A 15,197-nucleotide genomic window follows, 5' to 3' on the forward strand; every position below is an offset into this window, starting at 1 on the left:
CTGCTTTGTGATTATGTTTTATGTCATGATTCATTATTTAGTTAAACTATTGAAGATCCTTAGACTGCGCTTGGGTTTTGTCTACATGCATTGTCTGAACTCTTGCATCCTACCAAGGAGAAAATTTCCAGCTTAGATTTGTAAATTTGCTCAGTTGTTCATCTTTGCTGAACTGGGAAGACACATCAAGGGAGGTTCTTCACTTCTGGGGACTTCTGTAAGAGAGAACAGTCTCGTACCTGCCTGGGTTGCCAGAATCATCAAGAGGAATTAATTTCATGTGTTCACCTAGGCCAAAAAATGTGTTTTTCTGGGGAGTGCAGTTGGTAGCCACATACATAATCCCTCCTTTATGTCAGCGTGACCAGGTAAGAATTTAACCCCCTGCCAGGAGATTTGAGGTTGCCTGGCTTTGCTCACTAACAGGAACATTCCTTTCCAGGCAGGAAATGTGGAGCTACTTAATTACAGCAAAATACAGCCAAGTAATCAGTATCAATTCTTGCTGCAACTCCATGAATTTCAGCGAAACTTTCTCAAAAACTTCCCCCCCCCCTCTGTCTTTGCTATGATGATGGTTTCATGAGTCTGTTTGGACATCTGTATTTATATTGCCCACGTATAATAAATTCAGTGCCAGCACAAAGGCAGGACGATTGCTCTTCCCTCTGAATGGTGAAGTTACAATTATTTCCTCAGAAATACTCTCTTGTAGAGAACAGCATGTGTATGGGTATTTATACCTATTTTTAGCAACATGTGGGCTTTTAAAAGGTCTTTCAAGGAATTCAGTGCATTTTTTAGGAATAAATTCTTACCACCTAGAATAAAAAAAAAAAAAGCCTGAAGCTCTGAAGCTGAGAGCTGCAAAAGTAACCCTGTATTGAGTGCTCAGGATTAGGGAAGTGTCACACAGGTTTTTATCTCTTGGATTTCAGGAAAATCTTTAAAACCCTGCACCGCGAGGAAGCTTTCAGTTCCCCACTTGAGAGGTTGCTGCAGCTGTCACCTCCCGAAGACAAATTCAACTTAAGGCAGAGGGGATTTCACTGCTGTGTTTGAACAGAGAATGGATTTACGGAGCACCCTCTTAACACCTTCCTCTAGTGTGTTACAAAACAGCATCTCCTGTACCAGCTGTATTGTTCAGTCAGGTGTTGCTGGTGTCAGATGGCTGGCCAGCTGCTTTAATAAGTGAAAATATTAATTAGTTTTGGTGATGAGGTGGAAAACGTGGCCAGCTGTGGATTCTCTCTGCCTGGGAGGATGTTGGGTTATGTAACACGTATTTTTTAGACTCTAAACCCCTCTAGTAGTGATTTGGTGACGTTTTGCTGAGCTCATCTTTCTCTGAGTTCTTCCTGCAGGGTCCAGGTAACACAAACTATTCCTGGGGACAGGCACAACCTCAGAATCACAGGATGGCTGGAGTGGGAAGGCACTCGGAGCCCATCCAGTGTCACCCCAATGCCGTGTCAGGGACACCTCCCACTGTCCCAGTGTCCAGCCTGGCCTCGGGCAGTGCCAGGGATGCAGGGGCAGCCCCAGCTGCTCCGGGCACCCTGTGCCAGGGCCTGCCCACCCTGCCAGGGAACAATTCCTCATTGCCAAGATCCCGGCCAGCCCTGCCCTCTGGCACCGGGAGCCGTTCCCCGGCCGCCGTCCCCGCGGCCCTCGGCAATCGTCCGTGTCCGTCTTTGCCGCGGCCCCTCCGGGCCCCGCGAGGCCGCCCCGAGCTCAGGCCAGAGCTTCTGGTGCCCAGGTGAGCGATGGCGGCCGCGGCAGCCTTTGGTGCCGGCAGAGCCGCTCCATCCCTGTGCCCGTGCCGGAGCCTCCTCTGGCCCGGCTGCAGCAGCTGCAGCTCCTTGCTGGGCCGGGCCGGGGCTGGGGCAGCTCTGCAGGTGGGCTCTGCCTGAGGGGCAGAGGGGCAGAATGGCCCCTGCCCTGCTGCCCCCGCTGGGCTGGGCCCGGCACGGGGCTCTGGGCTCGGGGCTCTGGGCCGGGCTCGGGGCTTTGGGGTCCCAGCCGTGCCCCACAGGGCTGCTCAGCCCAGCCCGGATCTGCTCTCCAGCCTCTCCGCAGCCCCCGTTTGCCCGAATTTCCCCGTTTCCTTTGTCACAGCCCACTCAAGTTCTTGTCTCGAGCGTTTCCGTTTCAGCTGTCCCCTCCCCGCTCCTGTCGCGACACCTGGTGGCGCCACGGCCTCACGACAGCGCCCGATGAATGTTCCCCCTCTGCAATTCGGAGATCCAGAGCCGCCATGGGGACGGTCCCCTTCCCTTCTGCCTCCCCCCAGAAGCTGGACTACCCAAACCTCTGGGGAATTCTGAACGTATTCTTAGATTCCTTCTCCATTTTCATATGAATTGCTGAGTTCTCACATGAATTCCTATATAAATAAGTGAATTATTTGTATCAGAGCCTTTCCATCACTACACAGTTGTAGCAAGGGAATTGTTCACTCTGACTTCAAATATTTCGAGGTTTGACTGCATTAAGAAATTGCTGAATTATGCATTTCTTATCTGGCTAAGCAGGTAAAAATTCATCCACCCAAGTCACAGCACAGTGCTGCTGTACTACAACAGGTGTCTTCAAATTGGACAGACTTGCCCCAAAATAAGCACAGTTAATTTGAGTTAGTTTGTACTCAAGAGGTGAAACTCTCTGGGTTGGGTCCATGGTTCAATCGCCCCTTGAGGGCCCAAACCCAGTGTGTTCTGTGCCTGTGCTCACACCTGAGGCTGCAAGTGCTGCCACAGACACCATTCCCAGAACTCCAGTAATGATTTTTCATGTGAGAAAGGCTCCTTGTCACAATTATGCTTTAAAATTCCTGCAGTTTGTGACGCCCTGAGGGGTATTCTGATTCCTGATTAGTACCTCCAAAAGAACATTAGGATTTGGGCTTTTTCCTTGGCCAGATCTAGGCAGAAATTAAATTTTTTAAACAAAAGATTTTTGTGCCTGCCCCATCTCCTGCATCAAGCCCCGAATAAGAAGCAGAGAACTCCTTTAAAATGTTAATAAGATTTTATTTGTGTTCCTGTCAGCCCGGTGAGCGTTTACGACCTGGGTCTCTCCTTCTTGCCCTTGTAGAGGGCCAGCAGGGACACGTTGGCCACCTTGACCACCTTGAAGCGCACGCCAGGGATGTCCCCCACGGCGTGGCCCTTGCGCCCGAAGCCGGCCACCAGCACCTCGTCGTTCTCCTGGGACAGGACAGGGACAGAACGGGACAGTGAGCGCCAGAGCCAGCCCCACACACCCCCCGAGCGAGCTGCACCTGCCCCAGCACAGCCTGCAACGCTCAGGGTGCCGACCAAACCCACCAAACCCAGCCCGTCGCCAGACTGAACCAGTGCCAACGCAATAAATCTGATTTTCAAACTTCTCCTCACAAGGTTTTAGGGTGCTGGGCAATTACCTCGATGAAGTTCAGGCAGCCATCGTTGGGGACAAAAGCTGTGATTTTTTTGCCGTTCTTAATGAGCTGGACCCTGACACATTTCCTGATGGCAGAGTTGGGCTGCTTGGCCTCGACCCCCCTGCAAAGGAAACCAGCCAGCAAAGAAATCAGTGTGGGGCACCAGGAGGGGCATTAATTAAATCAACCTTTTTATCTCGTGTTCACTGTAAATTGTACTCAACATCTGTGAGATAGTTTACAAGTACTGATTTAATAATTAATATATATTAATCTAGATTTAAGCCTGAATCCATAAAATAACACTTCCTATGCCAAACAGAAACTGAAATGATCTCCAGATTAATTCGGTAAAATTCTTAAAAAAAAAAAAAAAAAAAAAAATAGAAACAGAAATCCCAGAATTGAAATCAAAAAACACTGCCTCAAAACCAGAGCTGCGGCAGCAGCATCCCAATGACATTTGTAAATTATTTAAAAGTAGCAAAAGAAGGAAGAAGTAGGTAGGATCTATGATACATGAGCATTATTTCCTTTCCATTTGTGCCAAAAAAATCCTGATTATTAACTATGGAAAAAAAAAATTCAGATTTTTCAACTATAATTCCCTTTTTTTAAACGTTTAAATAATTTATTTTAAGTCTTACCACAAATCTTGGTTTTCCCTAATTTTTGATAAAACCCCACACGTTTCTCATTCTGCTGTAAGCTGTGCCAACCCCTCCCATTTTTTTAAAAAACTAATTCTGGCCCAAGATCTTTATTTCCCCCCCCTCCACCCTTTTTGAAAAAAAACCACCCCGAATCCCCGTTTTTCCCCATCCTTCGCGTGAGCAGCATCCCAGGGGCTCTGGGCCGCCCATTCCATGTGGGGGGATCACCCACACTTTCTCCAGGACGATGCCCTTGGCGTGGGAAGCGCCCCCGAAGGGGTTGGCCTTCAGCGCCGTGCCCAGGTGCGCCTTCTTGTACTGCTTGTCGTGCCACTTCTGGTCCCGGCGGTGGCTGCGCAGCTTCCGAGCGGTGCGGAGGCCTCGGCACTTCCCTGCAGGGCGAGACGGGGCCGATGTGAGGCGGGGAGGGAGCCATGAGGGGAAGGCGGCCTGAGGCCTATGGCGGGCATGCGGCGGGTAATGGCGGACGCGGCCTCACGGCCCGCAGCGCTGCCCGCACCGCACACGGCCGGCTGCGGAGGGGCGGGCAGCGCCTGCGGAGCACCGCGGGCAATCCCGCAGCCCCGGTCCCAGCCCCGGCCCCAGAGCAGAGCGGTTCTCACCCATCTTCTCCGCGCGGCTGCCGAGCGAGAAAAGAGGGAGGAGGATCCGCGCCCGCCGCCTATAGCCGCGCCCGGCAGGACCCGCGCGGGCTGCCCGCGCCGCGCCTGACACAAATACCCACCGGCGCCGCGAGGGGCGGCCCGCAGAGAGCAGAAAGGCCGTGGGTTCGAGTCCCGCCAGGGCGGGGCTGTGAGGACCCCTCCCGCTGGGGACTCCGGGTTCGAGTCCTGGTGCGGCCAGTTCCTTCAGGCCTCACAGAAGATTGGGAAAGAAAATTGTGGAACCAGAGGTAGACACGGAAAATCAGCGTTGATTTATTACCGTACTGCTTGCGTGAGGGGTGTCTCTCATCCCGTTACTCACACCGAGGTGCTCGCTTTTGTAGATCATATACAGTTTGTTACAAAATGTGTTTTTTCATTCCAAAGGGTTTACACCCGTTTCTAAAAAGCTTTCTACACATGCCAATCAATGTCACAGCTGTTAATGCACACGCACACGTGTGCTCCAGCTCTTTTCACCCTCACTTGGCCACAGAGCTGAGGTGATATGAAAAATGCCAATCACTTATTTTTTAAATTTTTAGAAGTTTAATAGTAATAAAATGGTTATAAAAATAGCAATACAATTAGAATAATCATAATTTGGAGAATTAGGATTAGGACAATACAAGACAATAGAAACAAAGAGTTACGGATGTCCGGATACCTTTTTCTGGGCAAAATAAGCGCGAAAAAGGATCCCCGTTAACAAAGGATTAACCCTTAAAAATAATAACCTGTTTTATATTCATACACCTCATCCATGATACATAAATCCCATTCAAACTCAGGATTCTGTCTGGCCAGTGCCAGGTTGTACCTCTGAATCCTGAGAGCATCTTCAGGGCTGAGCAAGGCAGGAATAAGTTAGTTTCTCCTGATAATGGAGCAATAAATTCCCTTTCTATGAAAGATTCAGGTGTCCTGTGGCTGCTATCTCACTGCGAGTCCTTTCTTTAGAAAAAAAGTATCTTACACAGCACAGTTTCTATTTTAACATTTTGTTATAACCTAAAAATATGTTTAACACACTACTCAAGAGAATTAATACAGCACAACTTTCTAACATAACACAGATAATATTGATTTTAATAATTTCCAAATGACAATCATAAAATGCACATTTTTCACAGGTGACGTCTGGCCTGGCCCTGCCTGCTTACCTTTGCTGCCAAACCCAAGTACCCAACCCACTCAGAGGAGCTCCTGGTTACTACTGGTGTGCAGAACTGCCCATAAAAGATCACCTGATTGTTATCACTGACAGGTAAAACCGCAGGGTTTGGGGTTTTTTTTGGTGTTTTATTTTTGCATGGGCCTTGTTTCCACAGCGGCCTTCGGGCGTCCCTGGAATGGAGGGCTGGAGTCCCGGAGGTCGCAGGTTCGAGTCCCATGTAGGGTCTGGGCTGGGCAGGGACTGTCCTCAGGGCCTGGTGAGGTTTGAACCAGGATTTCTGCCTGGAATGAGCCTGTGCTGAGCTGGGATTCTGCTCTTCCTCCAGGGAGGAAGCAGCAGGGTGAGAGAAGATGGCATAAAGTTTGTGAAAAATGCGTGTTTTATGATTGGCTTTTGGCAAATATTAAAATGCATTGAATAAATATTCAACACATATATTGAATGTTATATGTGTTATGTTAGAAAGTTATGCTGGAATAATTCTCTTAAGTAGTGTGTTAAATATAGTTTGAGGTTATAACAAAATGTTGAAATAGAAACTATACTATAAGATACTTTTTTAAAAGAAAGGACTTACAGTGGGATGGCAGCCACAGGACACCTGAATCTTTCAGAGGAACTGAATTTATTGCTCCATTATCAGGAGAAATGACCTTTTCCTGCCTCGCTCAGCCCTGGAGACACCATCAGGATTCAGAGGTAGAAGCTGACACTGCCCAGACAGAATCCTGTGTTTGAATGGAATTTATGCATCATGGATGAGGTGTATGAATATGGAACAGGCTGTTGCTTTTAAGGGTTAATCCTTTGTTCACGTGGGTCCTTTCTCAGGCTTATTTTGTCCAGAAAGAGGTACCTGGACTATCCGTAATTCTTTCTTTTTATTGTCTCGTATTGTCCTAATCCAAATTGTCCAAATTTGCATTACACTAATTATATTACTATTTTTATAACCATTTTATTACTATTGCACTTTTTCAATTTTAAAAACAAGTGATTGGTTTTTCTCACACAGAGGTTTCGGGTTCGAGTCCTGCGGAGGGTCTGGGCTGGGCAGGGACTGTCCCCAGGGCTTGAGGGGCTTAAACAGGATTTCTGCCTGGAATGAGCCTATGCTGAGCTGGGATTCTGCTCTTCCCCCAGGGAGGAAGCAGCAGGGTGAGAGAAAATGGGATAAAGTTGCAGCAGGAGAAGTTCAGGTTGGATACTGGGAGAATTCCTTCCTGGAAAGGGCTGTCCAGCCTGGACAGGGTAGGGTCCCTGTGCAAACCCAGGGCACCACAGGGAATATTTCTGTGTCTGCTCTGGGGTGCCCTGACCCCCAGGGCAGCACTGGCTCTGACCCTCATCCATGCAGAACGTTTCCCAGACTGCAAGACAGACTGGAACCCACAAAAGTGGGAAACAGATTATAGAGGGCAGTGTGGGTGTGTCACTGGGTGAGAAATTGAGGGTTTGGGGTTTTTAGTGTGTTGTGGATGGCAGCAAGGTGGAGGGCACAGGGTGTCATCCTGGGTTTCTTCTTCATGCTGCTTCTTCCTCTGTCTCCATGGGTTTGGGTGGCATTTTGTAATTGGGCAGAAAAGTCACCATTGCAGCTCTGTGGGATCAGTTATTGGGTTAAAAGGGAAAATAATCCAGGTGTCAGCTCTTAATGGGACGGTTTAGTCTTAAAAGACCTTGGAACAAGAGATTGTTGGCCATTTTGTGGTGCTTTTCCAGTGTGCTGAGTGTGGACAGCATGCAAAACTTCAGGTAAGATAAAAATAAAAAAAGAACCTAAAGATCAAACAAATCCAGCGTGTCTCTCTTTCCTGACACAAAACCACCCCTGGGAGGGCCCAGCCTGAGTGCCAGAAGTCGGGGAATCAACAACAGGTACCCCAGCAGGTCCCCATCGCTGGGGGGATTCAAAAGCAGGGTTGGGGACATGGGTGGGGTGGCCTTGGCCGTGCTGGGACATGGTTGGTCTGATGGTTTCATGCGTCCTTTCCACCCTCACGGGGTCTGTGAGCACAAAGCAAAGCACAAATATATTGACAGTTGTTCTATTCCAGCTACTACAAACACACATGCCTTCAGTTAAAACAATACTTACTCATTTCAAATACAATACCTGCTGGTAAGCCTTAAAACACAATGAACAGAGCTGCGTTATTAAGCTTAAAACTTCCTAATGTCTCACTGAATATACTCTTCTACAGCTTAAAGACTTATTCTAAACAAGCGTTAATATACAAACCATTGTTCTATTTGTCTTTACTTTTCTACTTTGTACATAATTTTTCTGCTAACCTGTCTCATAACTACTACTTAACTCCAATCACAGTTCTGCTGTCTCTAAAGCCTACCTTTTGCAGCTTCCCCAAAACCCTCTAGTTTTATGGATTCCCACAGGAGATGGTTGGGCTGACTGGTTTCACGGGTCTTTCCCAACCTCACTGGCTCTGTGGCTCTTGCTTGCAGCTTTTCATGGAGTCCTGGAGTGGTTTGGGTTGGGAGGGACCCTAAATCCCATCCAGTGCCAGCCCCTGTGGGAGTTTCAGTTGTGGGTTTCTCTGGGTCTGCATTGAAGGCACTTGAGACAGTAGTTCATGTTCTGACTCAGGTGTTCATTATTTCTTAGCAGTAAAACAGTCTCACTGCTCTGAGTTCAGCAGCTTTTCATTAGAAGGCACAAAATGGCCAACAGTCTCTTGTTATAAGATCTTTTAAGACTGAACCATCCAATTAAGAGCTGACACCTGGATTCTTTCCCTTTTAACCCAATAACTGATCCCACAGAGCTGCAATGGGGACTCTTCTGCCCAATTACAAAATGCCACCCAAACCCATGGAGACAGAGGAAGAAGCAGCATGAAGAAGAAACCCAGGATGACACCCTGTGCCCTCCACCTTGCTGCCATCCACAACACACTAAAAACCCCAAACCCTCAATTTCTCACCCAGTGACACACCCACCCTGCCCTCTATAATCTGTTTCCCACTTTTGTGGGTTCCAGTCTGTCTTGCAGTCTGGGAAACGTTCTGCATGGATGAGGGTCAGAGCCAGTGCTGCCCTGGGGGTCAGGGCACCCCAGAGCAGACAGAGATATAATTACATATAAATAAAAGAAAATATTCCCTGTGATGCTCTGGGTTTCCACAAGCCCTGCCATGGGCAGGGACACTTTCCACCATCCCAGGCTGCTCCAAGCCCCATCCCACCTAGCCTTGCACACTTCCAGGCATCCAGAGGCATTGTGATTTTTTAATTTCTGCACTGCTCCTGAGCAGATCTGCACAGAGTGAAGTCCTGTAACAGAAACAAACTCGTATTTCTGATTTCTGAAAGCTGTTTCAGTCCACGCTGCCAAGCTGCATCCATCCAAATCATGAGTGTTCCCTTCCCCTTTTGGGAATGACTCTGAAGAGGCAGTAATTAGATATAAACACATCATTTTTAACACAGCCTTTGCTCGTGGCTGAAGTGGAAAATACTTACTTTGTATTTATGTGTTTGTGTTTACATAGTCCTGGTTTTACATTCAATCTTTATATAATAACTAATCAAAAATTTCTAAATATTAAAAAAATCTAACCTCCCCCTGCAGAAGAAACCCCAAGCAATCCCATCAACACTTTGAGGAGAAAACATTACTGTTATAAAAGACAGCTCTTGAAGATGCAGTTCCGGCGTTGGAATGCAGTTGTAGTTTGGTATTTCAAAACCATTTTGTCTTTGTGAAAATGCTGCAGCTTTGCTTTACAAAGCTAGGAATACTTAAAAGCTGGCTAGGAAGACAATTGGTGAATATAACATAAATATACCATGATAAAGTGCTATTTATTTGACAAATATTCATTAAAAGGTGAAGATCTGGGAAAGAGATGGTTTGCCATGGAGCTGCTATGGGGTTTGCTCTTTCCTTTTAAACTACACTAGAACTTTGGGACAGTTCTGTTAAGACAAATTTTCTTTGTTTCACCACATTCTTCAAAATTACAGAGGTTTTTTTTTTTTGGTGGGTTTTTTTTTGGTTGGTTTTCGGGTTGTTGGGTGGTTTTTTTTTTGTTTGTTTGTTTGTTAGTATGTTTTTTTTTTTTTTTTTTTACATCCAATAGGGCATGTTTTAACACCAGATTGCAGCTAAACACCACACAGCCTCTCCCTCATTCCTGGAAGGGAATTGTACCGAAAAATGGGTTCAGGTAAGAACAGTTTACTAACTGAAGTAAACAACAGTTAAGAGCACATGTCTGATTTGAGACAACAAATAAGAATGAAGTCAATATTCAGGCTGATGGGGGAGAGGTGTGCAGGCACAGGTGGCCTCACGGTGTGTCCCTGGAGGCACACGGGGTGGGAACAAGATGACCATTAGTGTCCAACCCGAATTATTCTGGTTTTCTGGGACCCACAGAGAGTCTGAGTCTCTTTCCTTTTCTCAGATCTCCCCTCCTGGGCAAGCCCTCAGGGCAGCTTTGGAGAGAGCTGCCAGATAAGCGCTGCTAAAATTAAATGTCTCGGTTGGCCAAGCAGACAAATCCACCCAAAATCCCACCACTTATCCTGAAACTGCCGCTCTAATCTGATCCCTGGTGCCTGGCATCCCGCTGCACAGCTGGGTTGTGACACTCACTGGGATTTTTGTGGGGTTTTTTTGTGGGGGACAAAAAAAGGTAATCCCGGAATCCCAGACTATTTTGGGTTGGATAGAATCTTAAATCCCACCCCTGCCATGGCAGGGACATGTGGTTATTAATTGTTGTGCTGTTGTGAGGTCCCCAGGATGAGGTGAGGGATGAGAATTGACTCCAAGTCCTCAGAAGGCTGATATAGAATAGAATAGAATATTGATTATATAGAATATTTATATATAAAAATATACATAATATATAAAAGATATAATATATATATTTATATATATTTATAATATAATATATAATAATATATATTACATATTATACTATAGATATATGAAAATATATAAAACATGCAATAATATAATATAATATAATATAATAATTTATATTATTGTATATATGTACTATATTTTTATATATAAATACATATAACATATATTATATATATAAATTATAGATAAATTATCTATATATATGTATATATGAATAAATTCTATAATATGTAAAAATATATAAAAATATGTATTAAAAGAATGGAATGGAATGGAATAGTATATAATAGTATAGAATAGAATAGAATAGTATATAATAGTATAGTATATTATATTATAACATATTATATTTTAATATAATATAATAATTATTCTATTCTATTCTATTCTATTCTATTCTGTTTTGTTCTATTCTAAAACTATACTAAAGAAAGAGAAAGGAGACATCAGAAGGCTAGACAAGAATGAATAATAAAAACCTGTGACAGACTCAGAGAATCTGACACAGCTGGACTGGGATTGATCATTAATTAAAAACAATTCACATGGAACCAACCAAAGATGCACCTGTTGATAAACAACCTCCAGACCACATTCCAAACAATCAGATAATTATTGTTTGCATTTCTTTTCTGAGGATTCTCAGCTTCTTGGGAGAAAAATCCTGGCAAAGGGATTGTTTAGGAAATATCAGGGTGACAGGGCCACCTTCCAGTCTGCTCCCAGCCCCAGTGTCCAGCCTGGCCCTGGGCACGGCCAGGGATCCAGGGGATCTCTGCCAGGGATGCAGAAAAGAGTTGTGAAAGGATTAATTTTTGCATCCTACCCCAAAAGGATGCTTTTTGGCCTGGTTAGTTTCCCAGAGGGAGGATGGTGCTGGAACTGAGACAAGATTTTTGTGAATTTAAAGGCCAGTTTTCTGTCCTTGCTTCCTTGCACTGTCAGTGCACTGCGAATCAGAGCAGCGATGATCTGTTAGATTAAAAAGGGGATGTTTGAAGTGGCTGACACCTCTCGCTTTGGTTAATTTGGGAAGCTTTGTGGTGACCTGAAATGGCACTGGGAGGTAACTGCAAGCAGCTGGAAATGATTTCTGCTCTGTGCGTGTGCCTGAGGAGACGCAGCCGCAGGGATGAATTATCCATCTTTGTGCCGTGCCGACGCAGCCTGTGCCCCACTCCTGCAGCACAGCTGCCACCCCGGGCTCTCCGTGGGTGTCCATCTGGTCACTCTGTGTGACAGGGCTGGCTGGACAGCGGGGACACACCGGGGGTGGCCCTGTCACTGTCTGACTGCTTCACAGCCCTGGCAGAGAGCTGGGAGCCTTGCACTGACTTCCACTGAATGTAACCACACTTCCTGCGAGGCAGATTTAAAAAAAAAAAAAAAAAACACAACAAATAATTGTTTAAAGCACAATAAGAGCCGCAGTGCCGCCTTTAGAAGGAGGAGGGAATGTCTGGCCTTGGTGGGAGATGGGGAGCAGACAAGTGGCACCTTGCTGATCCTCAGAGGGGGAGTTCTGCATCAGGAGTAACCACAACCAACACCACATCTCCAAATTGGGGGGGGAAGGATGACAAACAGCAGTTTTCTTGGAATGCTGGACACTTTTGAGCCCAGCATTGACCATTTTCAGCCCAGCACAGCCCATCTTGCAGGCTGCAAACAGCAGGACAAGGGGGAGCAGCCTTGGGCTGAGCCAGGGTGGGCACAGCAGGAATTTCCCCATGGAAAGGGGGCTCAGGAACTGGAATTGCCCAGGGGGGTTTGGAGTGCCCAGCCCTGCAGGTGGCACCTGGAGCTGGGGACAGGGTGGGGATGGGGCAGAGCTGGGGCTCAAGGATCTGAGAGGGATTTTCCACCCTCTGTGACCCTGGGATTCTGGGATTCTGCTGACTTCCCACTGACTTTGCCCTACAGGTGGTTCATTTGTGGCCACAAAAAGTTCAAGGATGAAGCTTTTCCTGGTTGATTTCTGTGGGAATCCACAAAACCAGAGGGTTTTGGGAAAGCTGCAAAAGGCAGGCCCCAGAGACAGCAGAACTGTGATGGGAGCCAAGCAGCAGCCATGAGATTGGGCAGCAGAAAAATTATTTAAACTGTAGAAAAGCAAGGACAAATAGAGCAATGGTCTGTGTATTAACGCTTGTCTAGAATAACTCCCTAAGCTGCAGGAAAGTTTATCAAGCAAGATATTAGGAAGGTTGAAGCTTAATAATGGAATTCTATGCATTGTGTTTTAAGGCTTATAGGTATTTGAACAAAAACCAGGCAAAAGTGCGACAGCAATTCAAAAAAGGAATCACAAGAGCTCCCCCAACCACGTCCTTGTCAGGACTGCTGTGTGCAAAGCTCTATTCAGAATTTGTTACAAACCCCAGTAACTCAGAGATGCTGATTTTGTCGTCATTCTTCACCAGAACGAGGATCTAATTTATTTTCAGGTACCAAGTGTATTTCTTTATGCTTGAACTTCATAAGAAAAGCAGCATTAGAAAGAAAATATTGATTTGTTGTTACTATCAGCAAGAGTCAAGGGGTGAGAAAAGGCTTTTACTCTTGCTCTTTGCTTCACCAATACTCCAGCTGATTGCTGATTATTGATTTATTATCACTACCCCGAGCATTAATATATAACAAGAGTCACTTATTGTATGTTCTCTGATTTATTCTGGTTTAACCTATGCTGGCAGTTTGGGGCTAGGTGTTTTCTGGGTTCTCTGCAATCCCCCCACTTTTTCTTAGCCAATTTGAAATATGTTTATCTGATGTGAAATGGTGGTCCAAGAAAGCAAGTATTGATGAATTGATAAATGGAAACACAGTGGGTGGAAATGCAGCTAAAGGTGCATTCAGATCTTCACCTGGGATGAACCTGTGTTGAATTAACCTGTGGCCTGCCGTGTATTGTTTATGCCACTTTCTTTCACTTTCTGTGCCCTGAAAGAACACTTTTTTTTTTTTTTCTCCTTTTGGCCCCTGCTGGTTTGTATTTCAGAGTTTTTATTTCTTAGCTTTTACTCCCAAGTGGATGAGGAATGCCTGGGGAGTGGATGAACGTGGATCAGATCTCCAGGCACCACCAGGACGCCTCTCTGTGCCTTTCCCCCCATTTGTTTAGGAGCCAGCAGTGCTGAGGCATTGGGCAGTGACACTGGTGACCTCACAGTGTTTAGAAACGTGTGTGACACTTCTCTCCATTCTGTCCCTGGGCTGCTTAAATTTTTTTAAATGAGCCCTGTGCCCATTCTGGTGTAATTGCTGTAATTTCAGCATCATGCATTGCTGGTGCTTCTCAGAAAATTTAGGGGCTATCTTCAAGTGGTGTTTGATAAATCCTACATTCCCTCATCGCATTTTTCAATCTGGGATTGTCACATAAGCATCTTTACTCCTCCTTAAATTGGATAGAAGCCGCTCAACTGAGGACAAGCTGTTGGGGGATTTCTCAGATACCCTCTGCATCCCATAAGGAGAAATGAATTAAGACGGCAAATCCTTTTTAATGATTATAATGCTAAAGCCCCAGTCATTCTCCAATATCTGAAATGCCACAGGCAGGAGCTCCTAATCAGCCAAGTGAAGCCTCTGTGGTGGTGCCATCAGCAGGTACAGGGCAGGGCTGGGGGTCTGATGTCTGCAGGTTGGTCTATGGCTGTGTCCTGCCTGATATTTGAGGATTTTTTGTTGGGAAGGATGGAAGTTTGACAAGAAAGTCTCACAGATATGCATGCCCAGCACAAAGATTTTTAAATGTAGAGTCTGATGAAGGAATAGAGATGGAAGCAAGTTTTGATACAGAAGAAAAGAATTGCTGAGCCAGGCTCACTGGATAACCAACGAGGCAAAGGGTGTGTTAGTTAGAAGGGGTTTTATGGCTCAGAGCAAAGGATAAACCCACCCCAAACAAGAAGATGATTTCACCAAGCAGAAAGAGAGCACAGGCAAACAAGGCAGCCAATGTGGCAAGTGGAAAAAAGGTCTCAGAATTTCCCACTGCAAGAAAACTGAAAAACAACTTCCAGCTTAAACTGTAATGTACTGACTTTAGTGATTGGAGAACAGCAACATGAATATGGTAATTGCAGTAGTTATGATGGGCTGTAGGTAATAGTTAAGGTAGAGATTGGTTCTGCTGGGTTAAGATGCTCAGCAAAGGAAAGCATAGAATGCATTGTAACCAAAAGAAAAGCCTATAACTGTAACCAAACCCAAAGGGTCTCCAGGCTGCCTGCAGCTGGAGCTGACAGCTGTGGGCACAGCTCTGTCACCCACAGCCCTGGGCTGCTGTGACACCTTGGATGGAACAAACTGCATTTTGGAGAGCCCCTGCAGTCCCACATCCCTCATTTCAGCTCTCACAGATTTTGGAAC

The 15,197-nt window shown here is 45.9% G+C and overlaps 1 protein-coding gene across 1 annotated transcript; it reads right to left on the bottom strand.

The window, feature by feature from the left end:
* Nucleotides 1-3,014: 3,014 nt before the first annotated feature.
* Nucleotides 3,015-4,783, bottom strand: RPS23 (ribosomal protein S23). The gene is made up of 4 exons (XM_054287628.1): nucleotides 4,704-4,783; nucleotides 4,313-4,472; nucleotides 3,428-3,548; nucleotides 3,015-3,212 (listed from the first exon to the last, which is right to left on the bottom strand). Exons 1-4 carry the CDS (start codon nucleotides 4,705-4,707, stop codon nucleotides 3,066-3,068), a joined length of 432 nt encoding a protein of 143 aa, XP_054143603.1. The 5' UTR covers nucleotides 4,708-4,783; the 3' UTR covers nucleotides 3,015-3,065.
* Nucleotides 4,784-15,197: the final 10,414 nt, after the last annotated feature.

The sequence above is a fragment of the Melozone crissalis genome, unplaced genomic scaffold, assembly GCF_028551555.1.
Source record: "Melozone crissalis strain CALT ecotype California unplaced genomic scaffold, PUWL_Pcris_2 ptg000060l_1, whole genome shotgun sequence".
NCBI classification, from domain to species: domain Eukaryota; kingdom Metazoa; phylum Chordata; class Aves; order Passeriformes; family Passerellidae; genus Melozone; species Melozone crissalis.